The sequence below is a fragment of the Haemaphysalis longicornis genome, unplaced genomic scaffold (assembly GCF_048455015.1).
Source record: "Haemaphysalis longicornis isolate Haplotype H1 unplaced genomic scaffold, Haemaphysalis longicornis Haplotype H1 scaffold_4, whole genome shotgun sequence".
Classification (NCBI taxonomy): Eukaryota; Metazoa; Arthropoda; class Arachnida; order Ixodida; family Ixodidae; genus Haemaphysalis; species Haemaphysalis longicornis.
The window spans coordinates 176585467-176611384 of record NW_027526361.1 but is presented as its reverse complement, the minus strand read 5'-3'; the positions used below and the strand labels follow the sequence as shown (position 1 = coordinate 176611384).

Sequence of the window (25918 nt, the reverse complement as noted above, 5' to 3'; positions counted from 1 at the left end):
TGAAAAATACGTTCTGGTGGGGGGGCTAGTTCCGCCGGCCGGACTTCGCCATGCCCGCGCCTTCTCTCCCCTGCGGGGCAACCTCCTCGCCCTCCCCGCGCGCGCATGCGCGTTCGGGTCCCGGTAACCCGCTACCGTAGCGTGAGCCTCCGCTAGCCGCTATGCTAAAACTCTCTAATATTTACGCGTGTGTATGCAAGGCCAGTGGTTTAGGCTTGCGTGCAATTCCACGAGAAGTGGCTATATTTCAATGTACTGGAGGTCTACTTAGCTATATTGCCCAAAAGGTTTACGCCCACAAGGCGACAAGAGTTGGGTGATGGCGGTACATTCTGTCTACTACAACACCGCAGCGGCAGTTTCTGTACATCGCGAGCTACGGCAGATCTACCGGTGCCGAGTTTTTGTTACAAATACTTCAGCATAGTTGGATACAGGCACTTTGATAGCGTCGCGCTGTGTGGGAAACGTTCTCGGACCAGTCGACCAAGAAATCGTCGCTGTAGGCGCCGCGGCAACAGTGGTTAGGGTGGCTCCACAGTTCACTCGTAGCCATAGGGACTGATGTGTACACAAGCTGATAATTCAGACCTAACACTAAGACAGGGAACGAATGGAGAATTTGGAAGAGACCACAAGTTATGTAGTATCTCACCTTTGTTCGCCGCATTGCCTCGTCAAACCACATATGTCTAGTTTTTCGGCGACTTGCAGAAGTTCCTCTTTGGTTATTGGAAGCGTTGTTCTAGCAAGAACGCTTTGTGCTGACAACTCACCATAATCTAGATGTTACACACATTTGAAACCCATTTAAGTTCGTAAGGACAAGGAAATTAAACATGCAAGTTTGTTTCTTCTTCTTTGAAGGAATAAGTACGCGAAAACGTTGCTGTGCACATATTCGCATTTTAAAATCTGGTTTGTTTAAGTTCCGCACGTTGCGAAGGATTTGACATGCCACCCAGCGTTCTTCAGGGGGCGCGAAAAAAAATGATCCGGAAAAACACCCTTTGGGCCAGTGAGTGCCAGTCTTGCTCGCCGAAACCGGTACGTATATGAGCAGTGTAAGTTTATTCTTTGTGATTTACCTCTTCGTACAAGGAAATAAGGACGCAGGTGAAAGCGAAATAACGTCCAAAGGACTAACATCTGTAATACCCAAGCAACCTGACGTAGGGATGACTTTAATAAACAAAAAACAAGCGCTGTTTTCTTCTAGACTGTCTTTCAGTTACACCTGGTGTGATAAAACAGAAATAACCTTTGATTACTTTTGTTAACTGAAAATCATTGCTGCAATTTTTGAAAGAAGCATGGTTTTAACTACTGGTAATTAATTGAAAATGCCCGCAGTGACACAAAGATGGTTAGAAGTACTTGGAAGTGTTTACAATTGCAAGGTTTACGCAAGACAGTCTTGAACAGACTCAAACCTCGAATTGGTATACATCCACCGCAGCTGTATAGATTCATTCCATGTTGGCGTCAAGGGCAATGAGCCCGCTAATCAGATTGCACGGAACACGCTGGACCTTTCACCGACTGTTAAGGTTTCCGCCGATCACTGGAACACCTTCAGGCGAACAGTCGTCGAACATTCCAAATTCTTGGGAGATCCCTTTCATCAGTCTTGCGTCACAAAGAAACTTACGAGATCGGAGTCAACATTGCTTTACCGCATCCGAACGGGCTCAGCGAAGACCCCAGAATGGGTATTCAAGGCGGGCCTCGTGCTATCACCTCTGTTTTCGTCGTGTGCTGTAATAGGGGATGTACACTACTATGTAATGTGTTGCCCAGAGCACAATGTCGAGTGGACTGCAATGCTCTCAGCGATTCGAAAGCTGGCAGCCCCACACAGCACTCTGGACTACATCGTCTTTCCAAGGGGGCATTGGATGCTGCGCCGAGACGTGTCGCGCCTTCTACTAAGCTTCCTTCAGGAGACGGAACTGGCAAACTCGTGGTGAAAGGCAACTACCATTGCCTAATTACTAGGAGCTTGGGCGGAGCAATTGCCGCCATATTCAGCCAGGCTAACGCCGCCTGATCCCACACAACAACCACCACCACCACCATACCCCTATAACATGAAGCGTGAAGAAGGGAAACTCTGCGGATAAATTGAAACCTCGCCATTATTGTTAAACTGCTCCAAAATGTCGACATGGGGTGTTTTTTTTTGGTAGCATCAGACAAGAAGCCGGAGCGTCCTAACTTGCACCCGTCCCCACGAGCAGAGCGGGAGCATAATTCCGTAGCCGTCAGAAAATCAAACTTTCCTAGGCTGAATTAGCTGTGCAAATCGGTAGACACACAAATAGTATAATGAGCCGATATTAAACCACCTGCAGTGAAGGTTGATCACTGTACATAAATATTCATAACTTCATCGCGTTCAGTGTGTTTAAAGAAAGCGTAGCGTATCGTCAGCTGAGGTGCTAGTCAAAAAAGTCAAATCTTTATTCCTCCATTTTACAGTCTGTCAAGTAGGTTCTGCTATGTCTTCCAGGAACTCTTTTGTTGAGGCATCACGGATGCGATGACCTTTGGCGTCTACCGAAAGAACCGTTCTCGAAGCTCGTCACTGGGGAACTGGAAAGCACAAAGAGGTAATGTCAGGACGAGTTTCTTCCCCGTAGGCACAAGAGAAGTGGGGCCGTTCTTTTCGAACAAGCTTCACTGCGGAAAAGAAGAACGAAGAGGACAAACAGAAAGCCCCATTCGCTCCCCATTTTCATCACAATCGCATTGTCTCTGAAGAACTTCGTGCGTACAACTTTTTTACCTAATAGGTCCGCACACACTTGGAGGACACGCACAAAGCATTGCTTCAAAAATTTGAAACTCACCGCAACGGCACTTGCAAGCGTGAGCCACGGTACTGCAGTTCAGATGCATGGCCTCGGGGCAATCTATGGCGATCATGGAGGCGCAGGGAAATCCGTTTGGTACTGCAAAAAAGCGTACGTTAAAGACCCTGATAAGTAGAAGATTGTGAAGGAATAAATGTGGCTTCTTCGAGAAGTATCGCGACGCTAAATTGAAGTTAGAAAAAACTAAAAGAAAAAAAGGGAACTGTCATGCAAATAGACATGATCAAAGTTGCTTGTTTCTTAGCAAATTTCAGCGAACAGTGCTACCGTCTATCTAAATGGATGTCCTGATAGACCGAAGAGATTTTAATGGTGATTTAGCACCACTGCCACGCAATTTCAAATGTAAACTTGTTAAATACAAAATGCTAACTCCATTGATTGTAACATCACCTCTAAAAGGGCCACGTGCCGCTTGCACTGAACAAGAAGTTGTAGGCTAGAAGCGGTGAAATAATTTCTAACTCAGTGGCTATCAAAACGCGCTATATTAAAAGCACTGAAGATGGGGGTAAAAAGATTTATTCAGTACTAAATTTGTTTCAAAGTTCTTTGCTGGAATAAAACTTTTCCTTAATTTTCAGCGTCCTAAAATTGCGGCTGTGGACAGAACTTATGAAACATATACTCACAGCATGAGCACCTGCACGCTTGTGCGGTAGGGAAACAAATAAGGCTCGATTCGGGTTCACAGTCAATCATCAGACAGTCCGTATTTCCTGAGAAAATGAAGAAACAGTGCACGTTTAGATATAATCAGTAGGTCGTGGCGAACCGACATGCAAAGTGTAGCACCTTCCAACGAGCTGGTGCAAGTTGCAAGATCAGGGAAGTACTGGTCGTTCTTTAGTCCCTGTGAAACAATTTACAAGCAGCAGTCCAGCGGGAATTTTCTGATGAAGTTCAAGCTCAGACGAGCTGCTTCAATGGAGAGACGATATCGAAAGGTAAATGCCCCTTACATTAAAAGAAAACGTTCTTCGTGGTGTGCTAGACGTTCAGTGGCAGACTAGTACATATAACTCCTCAAGTAGCTTTGTTGTGGTTACCAATTTTTTCCCCGAGAAACCGTTTGGCTAGGGAGTCAGTAAATTATTTCCCACCCATTGAGGTATGAACCTCAGATCATTTTGCTTAACTTTATAATTTTGTAACAGTGAGGGAATGTTGTGCAAAGTAGTTACCCTAGAGACCCAAACACATCCGGTGTGCCGTATTGTGGCAAGACAGGTCACAGACAACTACACTGCTATTGTTCTCAAAACCTCTGTTTCCCGCAGTCGGAGATGCTTGCGCTTGCGCTTCGGAGGTGCTTGCGCAAGTGTTGTACAATGCGCCTAACACTACTTTAAGCATCTTGATTCCTCTGCCCAAACAGTTGCTGGGGAATCTGCATGTTGTTTATGTACCAGCCACTGTGAATAGTTTGCAATGCTTAAGTAAATATTCCGAAATATTCTCCGTTCTGGAAGAGCTGAGATACGTCCACTGCTATCAATACCAAAATAATTAAATATTTTAAGAAACGTTATTAATTAATTTCGCCACAATTGTGACTCCAACACAGATATTAAGGCGTTGATATTTTGTACACGTGACCCAGCGGTACCTCCTGACATACATTGGGGCCCCACCGACGACCGATATGTTAAAAACCAAGCGAGTGTAGGGATGTCATTTCTAGGCCTCGATAGACTTAAATTGTCCATGTTTTATCATACACATTGAAAAACTTGCCTGCAATCACGGTGGCCAAAGAAGTGAACAGCAGGAACGCAGCGACGAGGAACTTCATTGTTTCGTTCTTGAATGAAGAGAACAGGCCTGAATTAGTAACCCGGCGGGAAAAACACGAACCTGTATTACAAACGTCACACTTTACGTACCACAGCATATATGTCATGTGTTTAACGGCAGCTTCCTGAATTATTGCTTTCGAAACCCACCCGTGTATTGCCAGCAGGAAGTGAAATGTGGAGCTGTCGGCCGTATTTTAGAAACAGCAGGGATCTGGTCGCCATAAGGCGCGCATCCACGTGCTTGCGACAGCATGACATCCGGCGTCACTGCCACAGGAGGTACAGCGAACACCAAAAGTAAACGAAAGAGAGAAATTCTTGACTCTTTGCTTAATAACAGAGGCAGGTCGAAAACTAACAAGCATTCGCTTTCCTGTCTGGTTATTTGTCAATTTCGTTACCTAACGCTTGCTTGAATTACTACCAAACCGAATTGACGGGGCTTTGGAAGGCGGCGTAAATTGTGATTTTACACTTGCAAATACGTTCCTAAGACAGCTGCTCACAGAGAATAAATGCTGGAAATTTAGAAAAATCACAGCATCAGGCCACAAAATGACGGTTGGAAATGTTCAGCCAGCATTAAATTATTGATATAAGAAATTCGTCATAATACATGGCCGAAACAAAAGGAATAACAGTATTACTTGTCACAGGTCGCCATATGTTTAGTGAAAGTGCTTAATTCTCCTCAATATTTCGTGGGGCAGGTATGCAGTGGTTTGAAATAGGGCGGTCTATCCTTTTGTCAATAGTAAACTCAGTTTTTAGAGAAATCTTCCAAAGTTTTCAGGAGCTGCAGCAACCTTCCTAAATTAGGTTGGTAGTGCACGTTTTCTCATTTGTGGCGTTTCAGTGGCAGTGTGAAGGGAAAATTGAATATGTGCATTATACAGCCGGACGATTGTTACGAGCTCTGGCTCCTGAAGGTAAGGATATTTTAAAGCAGCTTCATTTCCTTAAAAAAAAACAAAGGATAAAATACCAGTACATGGCTAGCTCTATTCAAGACCAATAACACGGATTCGTTTGGCATTAAGGGAATGTTGTCATTAAAGCAAAGGAGATGATGCCAGAGGTGCAGGTACTGACATTACAGAAAAAAAGGCAATAGAAGCCAAATTACTGGCACAATGACGAAAGAAAGAAGTTAACTTCTTCGGTAGCTGCGGGTCGTGTTGTAATCAGCAATCAATTTTGCGCAAGCGTTAACATCAAATAAATGAAAACTAGGTTGTCTGCTTAAGTAACCCTCAGAATTCCTTTGGTATAGGAAGAGATGCTGCATTGGCTAGAATGATTCGGCTCATACGGGAAATTCACCCACGAGAAAGCTAATTCCAGCATTTTCACGCATATTAACCAAAGACTGCTTGAAGTAGAAGCAATCCTGACGTACATTTTTAGGGCCTCGTTTTTACAGCATGAATCATATCCTCTCCAGTTGCAATTAATAGTCATTGTGCTATTGCGTAGCTCTGCGCGAATACGTGTACTCTTGCAATGTAAAATAGAGCGGTTAAGTGTCACATATAGGCTGATAAATTTTTTTAAAGATTTGCCCCCTAGGCAAAAAATACGACAACGTTTCCCTCCGCATGGGTGCTGCCTTCCCGACTTAAAACTAATGGCACGCGCCAAATAAGTACGAACGTTTCAGCCGTGTTGATGCAGGGTACAAAAAAAAGAAACCTTCTGCGTTCTCTACAGGCGGATTGTAGCCAACAGTAACTGAGCGTGTACACCGCATATTTCGTAATTGTCAATGAACAGAATCTCGAATAAGCGTACCCAAATTTGAGAATATGCCAGGAGAGTAACCGTCTGCGATGTAGGAACCGCTGAAGTGTGCTTAAGACAAAGATTCTCAAACAAGTACTGCGAGCTTCACTCGTCATCAACTGACAAGTTTGCAGTAACTATAAGGCACTAAACGGAAGCTCTGGAAAATCCGGGACACTAAACACGGCGAAATAAAGCCTTTTGTTCAGAGGAACTGCAGCACCATTCAGCAAACGTGCTGCAGGAGTTATCACACTTCCGCTCAAAAGTCACTCAACACCGCTCAGAAGCCGTGGTTGTAGCTGTAATTTCCACACTAATTAAATAGTACAATTTTGTGTGCGCATTGTTTTTAAAATACGGCTGACTCCATAAAGTTGCGAGGGAGGCACCACCTTCGGTCAGGACAAAACATAGCCCAGGGCAAAATAAACACAGGGAGGAGATACCGATGTGGTCAAGGATGCAGTAACACGGATGCAGTAAATCATTCAGTAACCCTGTGTTTCTACGATACCTGAGTCAGACGAGCTGTCAGTGGACACCAAGGGAGCTGTGCAAGGATGTGTGGAAACAGTTGTGCGTGGCGCATTTAATAGGCATGCTCACTTCTCTTGAAGGTTGATAAGCGTCGTCTCCGGAACTGCGTTGTTTCCGGAAAGCATATTACGTCCTACTGGCAACGAATTCAGGACCCATTGTTTGAGATGACACACCGAACGAACCAGTCAAAACTTCTGTCAAAACAATCGCTATCAGCGTAATCTTAAGAAGTCGTCAACCGAGGGAGTCACACTAATGAGGTCCAAAAACGTACTCACACCACTCTATCAACGCAAGGCGATTGGCTTGATTGCAACGTGGATAATATTATGATATCCGTAGTTATCTGATCCCTGACACGTTTTTAACAACGACGGATGTGAATACTTTATTGTACGAAGTTCTTGTTTTACGATTATGCATGTCGACGATTGTCCACGATAAGCATCACGGCGTGTGTGTGGCGTAGCCGAGAAGAAAACAACAAAACGCGTTTTCGTAGATATTTGGCCTTTAATCTTCGCAGGTCAAATGATAATTCATGCCCTGATCCTTGGCTGATAGCACGACTAAACTTCGGCGTTTTCTACGAAAGAAATGTGGCCTGCTTCAAAGTGTGAGATGCCGAAGAAGGGCTTTTCAATCCTATGGATTGAAAAACATTCAATCTTATGGATTGAAAATAGCTGAAAACCACAAAACTATGTCATTGTTGCTTAAACACTGCTGGCCATGTAGACACATCGCATTTACACAGCGCACGTACATTCACTAAACACTAGAAGCAAATACCTTCATGCTAATCTGGTAGATAATCGGCAATGCGTTGTCATCCGGCAACGCCGACATGGCGCAACCTCCCGCTTGGGTGTTAGTCTCTCCTCCAAAGCCGAGAAGTTCAGGACATTCTATATGAAATATGTCCCTTGGTGATGCGTCACTAATCGCGCAACAGTAGTAAACAACTTTCGAGACCTGTCTGCAGCTGTGCTACTTCCGTTGTCGACGTAAAGATTCTGTAAGAAAATAAGTTGGTCTGTGAATATCTTCTACACTTCACTTAAAAAAACGTTTTGTTCGTATACGCATTGACATTGCCACAATTACAAGCATCTTCTTAATAACTTGAGTGTTATGTGCTTGTGACAGACTATGTAGTTCGGAATAGAGATTGTAATGGCTTCGAACTCCTCCCCTTTGCTCCTGTGGTTGTGTTGGGATAAAATATAAAGTATTTTTGCGTTCGCGTTTTGTGTTGGGGACATACTGGTGATGCCTCACCAACAGGGCACAAATGAACACCCAGTCCCGGGTATGCATAAGTTTGACATTATTCTCTAGTGTCTACAGTTACAACCATGCTGATTAGTGCGACTCAATTAGTGCGACCCCATAGCGACCCCAAAGCAATTGAACCGTCATTGCTAGAAGAGAAAAAAGTGAGGCAATAAAGACCTCACAAGTTTTGTTGCCACGACGTAAGCAGCTCCGCTGATCTGTAACATTAGCAGGGCGGAATGGCCCTGCAATTTTTTTTTTCAAATAAGCATTTTTTTAGTCCTTCATCCTCTTCACAGCTGAGTAACACACCTGATATTTCGGAGATATTTGATGAACTAAGCGGTTGCAAAAAAAGCGAAAGAATTTGTAGCGGTAGTCCCGCGGGCGCGCACGTAACATCCCATCTAGTCATTTGGTAATTTTCGGGTATTAGCTATAGTAACGTTAATTGCGATCGCTTTTGGCTCCACACAAAAGAACAGGCCCGTCGAACGAAACGAGCTCTGCAGCGACAAAAGAGGTGATACGAAAAGCAACCAGAACAGAATATGCTACGGGCCGGGGGGGGGGGGGGGGGGGGGGAGGGGAGGTGAGCACTTTTTGCGGGAGCTTTGCAGTGAGATCTGACAAGGGTAGCGGCCTCAAGACGAGTATTTACTTGGATGCGGCGAGAGCAGACAACAGCGCTTCTCAGAGCCTTTGGAAAAACTAATTTCAGAAAAGCTGCTGACGGATAGATTGCGGGAGAATTAGGGAACCACGGGTGAAATCTTTTCAACTGATACAATGTTTACGTATGCAATGCATGGAAAGCTTTTCTTAATTTTGTTTCTTTCCGCATTATGGGCGTCACCATCTTGCTCGGTGCAAAGAGGCTCCTAAGCGACCCCAATCCCGGTAGTAGTCGGTGAGTGCAACCGAGGCAGTGTTTCTGCAAAAGTATTTTAAGTGCGAATGCACTTTATAAGCGACCCTGAATTCCGGCGACCGCCGTCCGTCCACATAGCAACAGCTGCGGGTGCGCGCGCTCCTCGTCTTCCTTGGCAACGGGTGGAGATGGGCGCGCGCTGCCTGGCCGCTGACATGGCACATACCCACGTGGGGGATTGGCCAGGAATCTCCTCGTCTTCCTTGGCAACGGGGGGAGATGGGCGCGCGCTGCCTGGCCGCTGACATGGCACATAGCCACGTGGGGGATTGGCCAGGAATCGGGCGTGAGAAGGGCTAATGCACCCGCTTAAAGGAGTACTGACACGAAATTTCAAAGCTGAGATCCGCTCTAGCAATGAAGTACAACGACAACACAAATAGGTGTCTGTGAATAAATGCATCTTTCTTTCTTTGTAGTTGTGTGTGTGTGTGTGATCTCTCTTTCGCGAACATTACCGAACCGCGCAAATTCAACTCGTGCATTCGCACTTTCACATTCTTCCCCTCGGGAAAATGCGGGGAAATTTTTTGACCAGCTCCATCATTGAAAATGAAGGAATTGGGAGGCTAAAATTAGATCTGCCAATTCTCTCCTCATGGATTTTGTCCTGGCAGTTTTTGTTTTATTCGTCTTGGGCTTTATTGCGACTTCGAAAGGTGCAGACGTGTATCAGTCAGTAAAGCAATGCTTCGAGGCTACTCGACTACACAGAGTGGTGCGACGATAAATGGAACACTTTAAATTTTTATCCTGAATGAACCACCGCTCTGTTCGCGAACTGCGAAAGCGGGTTTTCTGATCGTATGCTAGCTCATTTGGTTTCTGCCTAGCTGCATTTTTCGATCGCCTGCGGCACCATTCGGCTCCTTCCTACAGTGAATCCCAAACGTGCGTTTCACTCTGCATACCCCAGGTGGCGCCATCGATCCAAGATTAACTAGCGCTGCTTCGCACGTCCAAATCAGCGGCCATTTTCCCATCGGCGGAAATCGTTTTTATTTATTTTCAGAAGAACCAGGTGAGTACCGTCGGTATTCCCAGTGTCAAACAAAATAGACCACAAAATTCGACCTTTGTGTGAAATTTGAGCGCGAACAGAGTAGTGGTTCACTCAGGAAACTTTTTCAAGGTGTTACCATTATCACGCACCACCTTGTATCTTATCCCTTCATTCTTCTGGTTGCGCGTCAAGGCGTGTAAACATGATAAGCATGACAATGGGTGTGACACATACTGAGTTTTAGAGATATTGCTGCAGAAAAACGCCCTGGCGTTTTGTACGATATAACTAGGGATTTCCGCATTCTCTACTTGAGAGAAATAAGGTCACTCCACAGATTGACATCATCTAGGGCGGCTGTTTTTCACTATCAAATGTTAAGAAGTCAGGGTGGGGCATCTGATTTCAAATTCGGGGAAGTGGTCGTTGATAATATCCAGGGCTTGTAGTAATGCGCCTTCCAGCTGGCGGGGCTACGATAACCCCACCACAGAGGGTCATCATTTGAGTATATACAGTATGCTTTTTGTTGTGGGACACCATTAACAATTTTGTAAAGCATTTTTTCGAAAGTATGCTCTGTGGTCTAGGTTCGTAATAGACAATTTTATAAATCATTCAAGGTTTTAGTATTCTATGATACAGTGTAAAAACTCGTTAGCAGCTGATACCTCAATAATCCCACCAAGAAAATGAGAACTCGTTGGTTACTAGCGTGGTTGTATAACCTGTGCTTCTTCTCGCGCTTACAGTGCTGGAGGCCAAATTTCTCATAGGTTTTCTTCTCTCCAAACAATTAACTTGTTCGCTCCGGCTGCAGCGCGTAAAAAAACTGCTGCGTCGGAATTTTCTAGATGCCCAATAAATCATTCCGTAAACTTGAACATTTCAAAATACACTGAATGGTTCGCCAGGATAATAAGCCCTGGAATACACATAGAGTGCTCGAAAGGGCATGCTGCGCACATTTTCTCGAAAAATGTTCTCGGGGTACAATTTCTCGGGACGCAATGGGGGGAGGGGTGCTATCATCCTGCTCGAGTACAATCTAAGACTGATACTCAGGTTGGCCTAGTTTATAGAATAGTACACCACCGATTTACACAACACGTGATCTAATGCAAAACTGAAGCTTACAGGCGATCAAGAAGTCTAGTGCATGGTGGTTTTCAGAAGGAAAAAAAATTGAGTAGATCTACGCTGCACCCAGCAAGGAAGGAACAATGATTATTTAAAGAAACCTATCCAGCGAGTCAGCTTGTTTTTTGGTTATGCCCAATTAGGAAAATACGTTTAGTGTTTAAATACAATGTAAATTTATTTTCTGAGAAAGAAATGCGTCTTCAGGTATTACAAAAACGTCCCTCACGTTTATAGTTATTAAATGGCGAAGGTTTTCCGTGGCCCCTACGTCATGATATTGCGACGGGATGCTTATGGCTCCTCATGAGGAAGACGTTGAGAGCGAGAGATTGGCCGCACCATGCGAGGGCAATGAAGAAATAGGTACTGGCTCTGGCAGCAGCTTTGGGGGCGAGAAGGAACAGAAAAAAGTATCTCTTTGCCCGAACTCACCCGAGCTTGGGTCAGTGTTGCCCATTCTGAAAAATTACAAATATCTGTAACATAACATTTCTCGCATAACCAGTTTTAGTGGTAGTGGGAGGGTAACGTTCTCTCTCCACGGATCTCGTAAGCGGCCGCCATATCGGCTCCACCGTGAGGGCTGACACATCACAAATTTTCATGTGGCAGCCCCTTAAGCCTGGAACATTCTTCGGTACCGATGACACCGACGTTGAAGACTGGGTCAAGTCATACTAACACGTGTGTACAGACAGCCGCTGGTACCCAATACTTATGCAAGGATGAGAAGGAATAAACTGCACTTTGACATTAGTTCTCGATTTATGGCAATGGGGGGCTTCTCAGTCCAGAAGTCTCTGAGCGGTCGCTGCCAGGTGGGCCCTATTAAATCTCCCGCTAGGTACGTGTCATTTGTCATCATCATCATGAAACTAAATCTGTCATCTGTGACATTAAATCTCACCGTGAGATTAATGAGACAGAGATTAATGATACTGTTGCGACCGGGCGGGGGCACCCGATCCGTTCTCCGTGGCCTCCAACATACGATGGGTAGCGTGTATGAAGCGAGCGGCCAGCCGCTGTTGCAGCCGTGAAGAAGTCCAGAGCAGTAGGAGAACGTAACTGTTTACTTCATCGCGAGAGGTGAGCCGAAGCCAAAAAAACATACAATGTCCTGACGGGCGAGGTTACAATACAGTACACGAGCAGAGCGACCGCATGGATTCGCTGCTCCGACAGGAATGATTTTCAGCGTTTGTGCTGCTTCTATTTATACCCAAAAAACGCCCCCAAGAGTAACACGCCACGAACATCACAGACACCCACACGCTCTTTCCATAGTTCGTGAGTCATCCATGGGTTCGTCCCATGTGGCGTCCGAGAGGGGGGGGAGAGAGAGTCCTTGAAATGTGCCGGGGTCGCGCTACCGAATGTTGATCGTGCCGATAGCGAAACGTCTGAGCCGGGGATGTCAAGGCGGGACTCACCGACGCGCAGGTGCCTGAAGGATGTGGCGAACGTCGTGAAGAATGCCTGGGCGTGCCGCTGGCAGCCGCCGGGGGCGCGTTGCAAAGCGAGGTGACTGACCCGGCATGGCGAGACACGAAAGTACGATTCACCGACACGCGAGCGCACGTGGTCGATTTCCACGTGGTGGCTGATGCGGGAAAATACGGCGGCGTTGGCCGATTCGTAACAGCTTCTCCGCCGGGGGTGTGAGATCCCGATGGATAAGGGTCTGCAACCGTTGTCCGGAGGGATCCTTTCGAAGTGAAGTGCTCAGCAGACGCTCGACTCCAGGCCGGGGCTGTACGACACCGTGCTGCAGCTTCACAGGGCCGATCCCTGGACGAGTAGTGGCTCCCCAAGAACGTCTCTGGCTTGGTCAGGCAAGCAACAGAACAACACAGCAAGACACAACCGCATCTCCGGCAAGTGCGAAGACAAATCCACACTGAAGATCTACCAGGCTTTTAGTTGCGATAAAATACGCTAATAACTAACTACACTAGTTATATTTTAGCCCAGCAGTACTTTAGAAAAGTGCACAAACCTGAAAGGTGACATTTCGCGTGATTGGAAATGTCCATACGAAAAAAAACGTAATCGTAAAGGCGAAACCTGCTTCAGGAAAAACAAAGAAATTTGAGAAAGTCAGGCGTCTACAGGCCACTTCTCGCGCTGAGAGCTGCGATTTGAGCTCTCGTCAATGCCCTGAGTTTTTCCCTTTCGGTACCGCACTTTAGGTGCAGCCGCTCTCTCAACGCTGCTGTGACCGCGTGAAATGACACCGGTCGTCTTGTTCGACAAAGGTCGAGCGCGCGGAGGAGCGAGTGGGATTTTCCCCCGTTCATACGTTAGGCGTGCACTGCTTCTAGGCGGCGTTCCCTCGACGCGATGCGAGCTCACGGCTTTGCTCGCACTGAAACACGCGCCACAATTACGCGCTGAAGTTTTTGCTACCTCCTCGTTGCTCGCCTTTTTACGAACGCGTTCGACTAGCAAACGCCGGAACGCGTTTGCGTTCTCTTCTCTAGGCTGGTCGGTTCCCGACTTTGGCTCAGCCACAGGCGACACCGGAACCTCAACTAGCTCAGCCGATGGTGGCCTATCGACGGAAGCATCAGCTGGGAGTGAAACGGGCACGACGAGCTCTTTAGATACCTTGTAGTTCCCTACAGTCACTACCTCGTCGTCCCTCGCGCTTTCAGCGACAGCCTTGGCACGCGAAGACTGAAGCGTGTTTCCGTTCTCCTTCCTTCCTGCCAGAACCACATTACACCTAGGCTGCCCTGTCTCAAAAGACGGCTCAGTTGCCCGCGAACTGCGCGCGTTCGGGTCGACAGCCGTTTTCAAGGATTCCCGTGAACTAGCGCACTTAGAACATGGCGACGAAACATCTCCGCTCAGCGTAGGGGCTTTACACACAGTGTACTTACGCTGCCCTCCGTCGCGAGCCTCTGGAAATGCCCAATCATCGCTTTCTGTCTGAGTTTCGCCATTCCTCACAGCGGTGGCGACCCTATCGTTACTCGAGCACTTCGCAGCGAGCCAAGCTGGTTCTTTCCTCGGCAGTTTCTCAAAATTGTACCCCTTTTCCCTTAACAGCTGATCCGATCTGTTCGAGAATAGGTACTTCTACTCCGGAAGTAGTTGTGGGGATACTGCTGCCTGCGTCACAAGTTCACCAAACGGACCTCTGATGCTGACCTTAGCAATCGGCAGACGCACGTTTCGTGCACCTACGGCTGGCTTCACCCAAACACACTGCCCCGTTAGCTGATCCGGTTCAACGTACGAAGGGTGGACCATGTCTACTGTCGCCGCGGAGTCACGAAGAACTCGGCACGGTTTACCATTGACGACTATCTCCCGTACGTACGGCTCTAGAAACAGCCTGCTGTCCTCACTCTGATCTAGTACGTGAAAGACTAGTTTTCCGTTCTTACAGCTGGCAGCGAAATGTCCCGTCTCGCCGCTGTTGTAACACGCAGCCTGTCTGCGCGCTTCGAAAGCTTTCTTTCTGCGCTGCTCCTCAGCGTCTGCTGCTCTCTCTTCGTTATCGTGGCCAGTTTCTCTATCCACGAGAACGACATCCCTTGCTCCACCGTCTACCTGGGGAGATCTCCCTTTCGGCCCTGTAATATCAGGCCTCGGCCTGAACTCTTTTTGGCCGTCTTTCGGCCCCTGCGCACCTCGACGTGCGACAAACTCGTCGGCTAGCTGAGCTGCCTGATCCACAGTACTTACCCCTGGCCTATCTTGCACCCAGAGTCTCAGGTTCTCTGGTAGACGGCGGTAAAACTGCTCAAGACCGAAGCACTCAACTACCTTGTCGTGCCCTCCAAAAGCCTCTGCCTCTTTGAGCCACTCTTCCATATTTGCCCTCAGCTTGTAGGCGAACTCCAAGTACGACCCGCCCCTAGCTTTCTCGGCTTCACGGAACTTCTGGCGAAACGCCTCTGCTGACAGCCTGTACTTACGCAGGAGGCTCGACTTGACTTTTTCGTAGTCCTCCGCCTCCTCCTTTGGCAAGCGGGCCATCACGTCGGATGCCTCACCTGGCAAAAGCGTAAGCAGCATTTGCGGCCATGAGTCTCGGCTAAACTGGGCCCTCTCACACGTACGCTCGAAGTTGATAAAAAAAAGACCGATGTCTTCTCCTACCTTGTAGGGTCGCATTAGGTCACACATTCGCAACGTAGGTCGCTCAGTCGCCGCAGACTGCACGCTGCTGCCACTCTGACGTCTAGGTCGAGATGCCTCGATGTCAAGACGTTTCATTTCCAGCTCATGCTGGCGCTCCCGTTCTCGTTCCTGTTTCTTCTCCTCGCGTTCCTCGCGCTGGCGCTCGGCCTCTGCCTCTGCAGCCTGACGTTTAGCGGTCTGCCTGTCATTGATCGTCTCAATGCACTCAGACAGCTCGTCATCGTCAGCCCCAACAGCGAGTATAGCCTGTATCAGCTCTGGCTTTCTCAGCGCGTCCGTAACATCCAAGCGCAACTCTTTTGCAAGCTCCAACAACTGCGGTTTTTTCAACGCTTTCAAATTCATGGCCGGTCTAGAGTACTTGTTTCCCAATGCTCCAAAAAATGTTTTGCGCGAATAACCCACGCGACAAAAACACACGCCCTACCAGCTATCCTCAGAAGCCTGGTAAAACGCAGTGAAGAAAAGCCCCGCACTCACCCTTGACCGCCGTAAATTCTGCGAAGTCCGAAGCCGCCTTGACGTCCGTGGTGTTGGGTCTCGCACCGCTGGCTCCAGGTGTCACGAAGTTGTCATCCGACCGCTGCCAACCAGTTGTTGCGACCGGGCGGGGGCCACTGCATCCGAGAAGAAGGTCCAGAGCTGATAGGCGAACGTAACTGTTTACTTCATCCCGAGAGGTGAGCCGAAGCCAAAAAAACATACAATGCCCTGACGGGCGAGGTTACAATACAGGACACGAGCAGAGCGACCGCATGGATTCGCTGCTCCGACAGGAATGATTTTCAGCGTTTGTGCTGCTTCTATTTATACCCAAAAAACGCCCCCAAGAGTAACACGCCACGAACATCACAGACACCCACACGCTCTTTCCATAGTTCGTGAGTCATCCATGGCTTCGTCCCATGTGGCGTCCGAGAGGGGGGGGAGAGAGAGTCCTTGAAAGGTGCCGGGGTCGCGCTATCGAATGTTGATCGTGCCGATAGCGAAACGTCTGAGCCGGGGATGTCAAGGCGGGACTCACCGACGCGCAGGTGCCTGAAGGGTGTGGCGAACGTCGTGAAGAATGCCTGGGCGTGCCGCTGGCAGCCGCCGGAGGCGCGTTGGAAAGCGAGGTGACTGACCCGGCATGGCGAGACACGAAAGTACGATTCACCGACACGCGGGCGCACGTGGTCGATTCCCACGTGGTGGCTGATGCGGGAAAATACGGCAGCGTTGGCCGATTCGTAACAAGACCTTGGGATTAAATTTGTCATCCCCGTTTTGGGGGCCATGGCCCCGGTCTGCCTATTGTCGTTCTTCCGTAACATTTTGGTGCATTGAGACCCGGGAAGATGACCACACGCGATGAAGGAGACCACCGACGTTCCCTCCGGCTTGAGGTTCTTAGAACCCCGCTATTTTGACTGTTGTTCCCGCTGCCCAACCCCACCCCCAGCCGGAGGTCGTCGTGGTTAAACCCGGACCTTTTGGGCATGACTGTCGGTATATGTACAATCTATAGGCTGCACCGGAAAACACGAATCCTTGGCCGCCCTATTACGAGAGTGCTTAAGGCAGGGAGCGAAGCTCTGCAAGTCTCTTCACCGTCTCCGCATGATTTGCAAGCGACCATTGACCTTCTAGAAAACGAGGACACCGCACTTTATGGGGTCCACCAGGAAATCATCGATCTGTTTGTTCTCATTAACTGCAACGTGCTTAATTTGACGCCTTAGCGTACCGAGGACATATATGCCGTTCACTTTATCAGCTGCGCTCTGTCTTGAAGTTTGCGAAGGCTGCAGGCATGTGACACAAGACCGACGTCACTTTCCCCCACCCACATGATGCTCCTCAACGCGGCTCACGCACTTCGACATCGCCAGTTGTCTTGCCGTGGCTACAAGATTCTACTGTTGACGGTGAGCCACGTGTGCCCACGCGGATTGAGGACCATGCGTGGACGACGGCCGACAGTCACCGGAACCTTCCCGATATCGCCGACGTGAGCACTGCAAACCATTTGGAGCTCTGCTTGCCCTGACGAGGAGCGAACGAAACAAAGGCAGATGCGACTGGTTTCCGTCCACCATGACGTCCGCTACTTTGACTCATGCTAGCGTGTTTTCAGAAGATCTTCTCGAGAAATACTTCGCTATGACGGCGGTGCAAGAACTCGTTTCATACAACGAAACGTGCGACAGAACAACATAGGACGATCGAGAGCAATTTGTACGTAAACGGTTCAATTTTTTCCGTAAAAAAACAAGCCGTCGTTGCATACCAGGCTTCAACATCCAAGGCAAGAAACGAGGCTGAACGAAAGGGCGCGTGCAAGTAGGAACCGGCTACGGGGGAGCGTCGAGTGTTGAAACGGAAGAAGGGCGAATATCTAGCTTCGAATACCGAATAGAATATCGAATAATAAAGTGGGGGCGTGACTTTCAAAATCAACTTTTTATTTCGTTGTGGAATTTGACGACTATTGGCACAGCAACTGGAAATGCTTGTGTGATAGCACCATAACAATTTCAAAGTACTATTTTGAACACATTTTTATTTACAAAATTTTCCTTTTGTTCACCTTTCTCCGAGCTTGAGCGGCCTATAAAACATGACAGAAAACTTGTTTGAAGTGCTTTGCATTCCCAAATGAATGGACGAGGTCGTGACAGTGAGATTTTTTATTAGGACACAATTTTTTTAGTTGTCAAATTTTTTAGATGTGAATGTACAAAAGGCACATACACCATGAACAATTATATCAATAAAAAATTCACAAAAAGCAAACCTGAAAAACCAAGAGTGCTACACCCGCAGCTGCTCGTCAAGAAATGTACCGCAAAGAACGGGATGAAAATACACCTACTGGTCACGAAGAAATCAGTTGAACAAACGACGTACGTGGCAAAAAAAAGACCGTTTGAAGAAAACGGCTTCCGTGATTGCAACAATAATATAAGACATAAAAAGTCGCTAGACTTGTAGCCGTTCGTTACTTTTTGAACGCGGGGCTTGTGAGATGCCTTGCCTTGATATTGGAGTGCCTTTTGCAGCCTTTTTCTTTCGATAAAACATCATTTTCAGCTCTTCTGTGATGAGTACATAGCCAAGTTTGCGGACCAAATGGTGGGAGATAACTTTCAGTGCAGAGTAGGTTAGCTGGTTGCCTGTATTGCACCGGACAACTTCCTTCTGCAGTGTTGTGACCATGGCAACAAGTGAAGCACACTTTTCTTTACTTAAATTTTAACAGTGAGTTTTGAATTCTTCTACGCTTTAATTATAACCTTGCCTGGAGCAGCAACTTCGCACTCGTACGAGCAGGTGTGCATTGCCAAAAGTTTACATACCACAACGATACAATTAAACGAGCTACTTTGAAGCTTGGTATAATACTCTGCGTAACCTCAACTTCAATGCATGCACATTTTTTAGTACTCTTGACATTCAGGGCATCCAATTTTCCTCGCAGCACAACCAATATGCACCAAACTATACATGTATGCAATGGTCATAAAATTTCCATAAAAAATTCAATTCGTACATACTACGACAGTACGGTACATTTTTAGCGCATTGGTATTAATATCTTCCCTAAAAAAATCAATTTGTTAAATGCTACGAAAGTAAGGTACAATTTTAACGCCGTCAACACGTTTTTATTCCTAACTCCGACCTGTTCGCATGATTACTCGAAGTGCACGGGAAACGTTGCGCAAGAAAGCGAAATGCCTCGCCCGCATCGCGGCGCTCGTATACCGCAACATGTCATACTTTGGTTATCCCTCAAATGGCCCTTCAGGTAGCTTTTAAGATTAAGTCTAATGTCAAAGGAATTAATTTCTACTGCAGCGTTCAATCGTACCCGGTTGCGAAGTCAGGCGATGCTCCAATGCGCAGCGTCTACGCCGTGCACGCCGCAGCTTTTGACGCGTCGGACGTTTAGCGTGTAAGCATCGCAAATCAGACAAAAAGGTTACTTCGCGAACCGCTATCACATACGCGCACAGCGCGTTTCACCCTCCGGGGTAAAGTCACGCGCGTTACGAAGCGTTCGATGACCTCCGCCTTTCGAACCACGCAACTTCACGTAATCTGGCTTGTAATCTCAGGCATTCCCAACTCGACAATGTCCGCGTTGAACACCACAGCAGATAAAATGACTGAGCAGAAACTTGGCAGACCGAAGCAGCGAAAATGAACTCTGAAACGTGCACCAGGCCTCTCAAGCTTGGACGTTCCTTGGTTTCCCTATAGGCGGCGTAAAAATCGACACCAACCTACAGCGGCAGTTTTCCTAATCAAGTCCACCAGACGGCGCAACCGAGAGGTTACTTTTGGTAGAGAATACAAAACATTCATTCCGTGACTCAAAGAGCCAACAAAGTTAGCTTACAATGCGTTGTTTAAAAAGATTATTAACAAGTTCCGCATCAAACATCTGTTGAGCAAAATGTACGCAACTTTTTTACGAACAGCCGACTGTGGCGCCACCTCGCTTGTGAATTCGCAACCACAAAGCCAAGCTAAGCCAAGCTGGATTGCGGTTAACTTATTCTCTGTGGTCTGGTCAAATCTAGGGTCTATTCGTTTCACCTGCACCGCGTGAACCAGTTCAGGCGGTGCCGCACTTCGCCATTCGTTTCAGCGGTGCAGCTCGCGGCACCTGAACCGCGCCTCTTGCTCGCTGGAGACATTGCGATCAATCCCGGCCCCAAGCGCACGTCGTCACGTCCTACTTGCAGCCGCTGCGAAAAGGTTGTGCATGACAACGTCGCCGCTCTCCAATGTGATGGATGCGGAAGGTGGGCACATCGCACGTGCGAACTGATGACGCTCGCCGCCTTTCATCGTCGACTGAGTGCTGGTTGTGTGCCCTTCGTTCGAAATCTTAGCGCAAGTGAACGAGTTTTTATGGCAAAAAAAAAAAAAGTCACGAAAGCGACTGCCCCTGTAAACTTGCAGATGTCAATAAACGATTTGTTCTCACTTGCTGCTCACTGTGGTCTGTGCCAGTCGAGGCCATCTGGTCACCTGGCGTAACATCACTTCACTAGCGCGGCGCAAGTAAACACGCGGCCAGCCAGCAACCAGCAGGAGCAGCGAGCCGGCGGCTGCCGTGCGAGAGCAGCCATGTTATTAAGGAGCTCAAGCGGCCTGTGCAAAAAGCATCCGCCATGTTTACAAAGCCTTGTTTCAGCGGCACCAAGCGGGCTCCCACCGTAGTTCACGACGCCGCCGCTACGATTTTTCTGGCACTACAGGCAAAGCTAGACCTTTGCTTCTCTAAAATCCTCCCTGTTCTGTGCGTGCACTACGGAGTTCAGGCGGCCAGCATCTCGCATTGCCGCGGCGACGCCCAATCAGGACGGCCGTTTCAGCGCGCGCCGACCGGAACGCCATTTGCACTTCAGAATCTATTTCTGGCTTAGTTTCTGCGTTTTTCTTTTTCAGGCGTTCGTGCGTCTGTGAATGAACGAAGATAAAAGAGATGGCCGGGACCAGAAAGAGTATAGCTTGGCCGATGCAATGGTACCAAAATGGCCGCGCCAGGTGGCAACGTTGCGGAGATACAGTGCTACTACAATTGCCGTTTTTTCGCCCTTTTGCTTTGACATTTTGCCACCACGGCTAGCAAAAGCATTTTTTGTGGCACTTGGAGATTGTTTTCGTTGGGAAAACTTTGCAAACGCACAGAATTGAAAACATGAAAACCGAATATGTTGCTTTCAAAAAAACGCTGTTTTGGTCATTTTTTCCGAAGTTGAAATCCGCGTCCCCACATTTAAAAAATCAATCCAGATATTCGATAATTGCCGATTATTTGAAACACTTCGAATACTCGAAACGTTTCGAATACATAGTTTTCGAAGCGAATACGAATACGACATATTTATTATTCGAGTATTATTCGAATTTTTCGAATATTCGCACACCCCTAAAAGCAACCTTTGATCATCATGAACCATGTGATCTTCAGAGGACTGCGTTGCAAGGGTGTGTTTCTACTCTTTTCACATCTTGTGAAAAGTGAATACATCAATTAAATACGCTCACGAGTAACTCAGCCGCTGCGATGAAGGTGTGGCGACGCAAAGCGGCGCTTCTGTGTGCGGTGCAGAGAGCGCATGCGCCCGCACGAGAAAGTTATCTTCGAGACGAAGGATGATAATAAAAGTTCAGTTGTTGTTTGGGACGCGAGTTGTTCACTTGCGAAGCTCTGCCGAGCGACGCGTCCCAACATTGGTGACCCGGAATACAGACACAGCGACCGGAGTGTCGAACCAGCCGCAATATGGATTCAACGTCCACGACCGACGCCCCTCCGACAGTCTCCTCAGTCGACGGTAAGCTGCCCCCTTTTTGGACTGCGGACCCCGCACTTTGGTTCATACAAGTGGAATCTCAGTTCGCAGCCAGACGAATCACCGCAGACCTTACGAAATACCACTACGTAGTCAGCAGTCTGCCGCCCGCCATAGCCAGTGAAATCAGGGATCTGTTGCTCGCACCACCTGTCGAAAACGCATATGCAACGCTAAAAGAAACCCTTGTTCGCCGAGTTACGCCCTCCGAACCACAACGACTGCAGCAATTGCTTCGCGGCACGGAACTCGGCGACCGTACTCCTAGTCAGCTTTTGCGGCACATGCAACAATTGCTCGGCGAGACATCAACCACGATAGATGGAGCATTGCTCCGAGAACTTTTTTTGCAAAAGTTGCCTTCAGGCGTCCGCATGGTCGTCGCGGCCTCAGAGCACAAGGATTTAACCGCAGCCGCCGAACTTGCTGACAAACTGGTAGCGATGACCCCGCCCACACCCATGGCTGCCGTGCAAGCGCAACAGCCTCTAAACGAACTTCAAGAGATGCGTGAGGAGATTTCTCGACTTGCCGAAAAAGTATCAGCTTCGCACGCAAGCAGGAGGGCGCAAACGATAACCGAGCCTAACACGCCGCTATCGCAAAAGCAGCACGAGCATATCTGCTGGTATCATCGGAGGTTCGGAAGTAGTGCGCGTAAATGTGTCCCACCGTGCGCGCACTCGGGAAACAGCCGCGGCAGGCACTGAGGGCGACCAGTGCTACTACGTTGCCTCCAAGTCGTCCCTCGGTATTCTTCGTTACCGACCGCAACAACGGAGTACGTTTCTTAGTTGACACAGGCGCCGAGGTGAGCGTTATACCGGCGTCACAAGCTGAAAGAAAGAAACCTAGTGCATCGCCCTTGCAAGCTGTCAATAACACGGTGATAACAACATATGGCCATCGTTCACTGTCGCTGAACTTCGGTTTCGGCAGAACGTTTAGCTGGGTGTTCATAGCTGCTGATGTCAAATTCGCCATACTAGGCGCAGACTTTCTCCAGTTCTTCGGTCTGTTGGTCGACGTCCGCAACAAACGGCTTCAAGATCCTGTTTCTCGGGGAGCGGTACAAGGCACGCCGTGTTGGCACCCCCCTATCAGCCCGGCCTTGCTTAGTCCGGCTGGAGAAGCGTACTTCACCGCAATACTACAAGAGTTCCCAGAGCTGACGCGACAGCCACAGGCATTTCCAGAAGTAAAGCACGGCGTCCTGCATCACATCGAAACCACAGGCCCACCGGTCTATGCGCGACCACGGCGCCTGTCACCCGAGAAGCTGCGGTTGGCTCGACAGGCGTTTGCCCACATGATGGAACTCAGGATAGTACGTCCTTCATCCAGCCCATATGCGTCACCTCTTCACATGGTCCCAAAATCAACAGACGGTGATTGGCGCCCTTGCGGGGACTATCGAGCGCTGAATCGGGTAACCGTGCCAGACCGTTACCCAGTCCCGCACATTCATGACATGACCTCCTTCCTGCATGGTGCTACCATTTTCTCTAAAATAGATCTAGTGCGAGCATATCATCAGATACCCGTAGCACCGGAGGATATTCCCAAGACCGCAATAACAACGCCGTTCGGAATGTTCGAGTTCCTACGCATGCCTTTCGGCTTACGCAACGCCGGCCAAACTTTTCAACGGTTCATGGATGGCGTTGTCCGTGGCCTCGACTTTTGCAAGGTATACCTCGATGATCTTCTGATTGCTAGCAGCACTCCTGAAGAGCACGAGCGGCATCTGCGCTACGTACTTCAGCGACTGACAGAGAACGGCATCGTTATCAATACGGCAAAGTGCGTGCTTGGGGTACCGACACTATCATTTTTGGGCCACAGCATTTCAAGTGCCGGAGTACAGCCCCAGAAGGACAAGGTGGAAGCAGTACGGCAGTTTCCACAGCCGAAAAACCTCCGCCAGCTTCGAGAGTTCCTGGGACTCGTGAATTTCTACCGTAGGTTTATCCCGAAATGCGCCAACATCCTTCACCCTCTCCACAGCCTACTTGCGGCATCTGGATCTAAGGCAACTGCCATTCAGTGGAACGACCAATCCACACAAGCATTCCGGATGATTAAGGAAGCTCTCGCAAATGCTACCATGCTCACGTACCCGCAGCCTGGTGTTCCTCAATGCGTCATGGTGGACGCCTCCGATGCAGCGATTGGAGCCGTGTTGCAGCAGAGGGTGAGCGGAGTGTGGCGACCAATTTCCTTCTTCTCCAGAAAACTGAGCCCGTCCGAACGAAGGTACAGCACCTTTGGTAGGGAGCTCCTGGCCATATACGCGGCTATCCGGCATTTCCGGCATTATGTGGAAGGACAAGAATTTTTTGTGCTCACGGATCACAAGCCACTCACCTACGCATTGCGCGCGAACTCCGATTCTGGTGCGCACGTGGCACGGGAGCTCCGCCAAATGTCGTACATCGCAGAATTCACGACAGATATACGCCATGTTAGTGGCACGGATAATGCTGCTGCCGACGCTCTTTCGCGCGGTCCAGTGAATGCCATCAGCCTGCCGAGCGGCGTGGACTTCACCACACTTACGACGGCTCAACGCAGTGATGGAGAATTGAAGCGTCTACTGACGTCTTCAACCAGCGCCTTGAAGCTGCAATGGTTGGCAGAACCCACAGGATCCGTATGCTGCGACATGTCTACAGGCAGGGCCCGACCGTTCGTCCCCTCGAACCTCCGTCGCAGCATTTTTGACTTGCTGCACAGCCTGGCGCATCCCGGGATTCGAGCCACGCAACGGCTATGCACAGCGAGGTTCGTGTGGCCAGGAATAAACCGGGATGTCCGACACTGGACACGAGAGTGCCTCGCATGCCAGCGCTCCAAAGTTCAGCGACATACTGTGACCCCCTTGGGATCCTTCCCTCTGCCGGACTGTCGATTTGCCCATGTGCATGTTGACATTGTGGGACCACTGCCGTTGTGTCAGGGGCAAAGCTACTTGCTAACCTGCATCGATCGCTTCACGCGATGGCCGGAGGTCGTGCCCATTCCAGACATGACTGCTGATACCGTCGCTCGCGCATTTATCTTCCACTGGGTGGCCCGCTTCGGAGTGCCGGCAACCGTGACTACGGATCGCGGAACACAGTTTGAGTCCGCCCTATTCGCAAGCGTCACCCGGCTCTTGGGTACTTCCCGCATCAGAACAACTGCCTACCATCCGATAAGCAACGGTATAGTGGAAAGGTTCCATCGTCATCTGAAGACGAGCCTGACGGCTACTGCGAGTCACAGTTGGGTAGAGGCACTGCCGTTTGTTCTGTTGGGCGTTAGGACGGCTCTGAAAGCAGATATTGGATGCTGCTCTGCTGAACTGGTGTACGGAACAACGCTTCGCCTCCCAGGGGAGTTTTTCGCTACCAGTAAGGACGAGAACGTGTACGCGAACGCGGACTACGCCGTGCGACTGCGAGACATCATGAGCAAGCTACGCGCTGTTCCTCCGCGTCCGCCCGCAGCCCGGCCAGTCTACGTGGACCGGGAACTCTCCTCCTGCTCTCACGTGTTTGTGAGGCACGACGCCGTACAGCGTCCACTCCGGCCCCCGTACGACGGGCCTTTCAAGGTGCTGCGACGGGCAGACAAGCACATTACAATCGACAGAGGTGGTCGTCACGACGTGGTTTCTCTAGACCGCGTAAAACCAGCACACGTGGACTCCGACAGCGAAGCACCTGCACCACCTCGAGCTCCATCTTCGCAGGCACCCCCGGCAGACCACGTAGCGCAGCCCCAACAAATCCTCAAACGGTTCACGCGGAGTGGACGGTGGACGAGACCCCCGGTGCGCATGAACTTATGAACCGCAGTGGGTCGTCCGAGTGCGACCGTTGTGCGCGCACTCACTAGGGGGGGAGTACTGTGGCGACGCAAAGCGGCGCTTCTGTGTGCGGTGCAGAGAGCGCATGCGCCCGCACGAGAAAGTTATCTTCGAGACGAAGGATGATAATAAAAGTTCAGTTGTTGTTTGGGACGCGAGTTGTTCACTTGCGAAGCTCTGCCGAGCGACGCGTCCCAACAAA

At 49.0% G+C, this 25918-nt stretch overlaps 1 protein-coding gene and 1 long non-coding RNA gene across 2 annotated transcripts; one reads left to right on the top strand and one right to left on the bottom strand.

The window, feature by feature from the left end:
* Positions 1-2444: 2444 nt before the first annotated feature.
* On the bottom strand, positions 2445-4747 carry LOC144180680 (uncharacterized). The gene is made up of 4 exons (XR_013324503.1): positions 4614-4747; positions 3509-3595; positions 2853-2954; positions 2445-2595 (listed from the first exon to the last, which is right to left on the bottom strand). It is a non-coding gene; the product is annotated as an uncharacterized LOC144180680 (long non-coding RNA).
* A 19223-nt stretch (positions 4748-23970) lies between these two features.
* LOC144180114 (uncharacterized) lies at positions 23971-25698 on the top strand. Its single transcript, XM_077708510.1, has 3 exons — positions 23971-24057; positions 24539-24647; positions 25241-25698. The coding sequence occupies exons 1-3, from the start codon at positions 23971-23973 to the stop codon at positions 25696-25698; spliced, it is 654 nt and encodes a 217-aa protein (XP_077564636.1).
* Positions 25699-25918: the final 220 nt, after the last annotated feature.

Coding starts and splice junctions, on each gene's coding strand:
- LOC144180114 (XM_077708510.1), top strand. CDS start 23,971: ATGCTCACGTACCCGCAGCCTGGTGTTCCTCAATGCGTCATGGTGGAC. Junction 24,058..24,538: donor GAGCCGTGTTGCAGCAGAGG/GTGAGCGGAGTG, acceptor ACATGTCTACAG/GCAGGGCCCGACCGTTCGTC. Junction 24,648..25,240: donor CAACGGCTATGCACAGCGAG/GTTCGTGTGGCC, acceptor TTCGCCTCCCAG/GGGAGTTTTTCGCTACCAGT.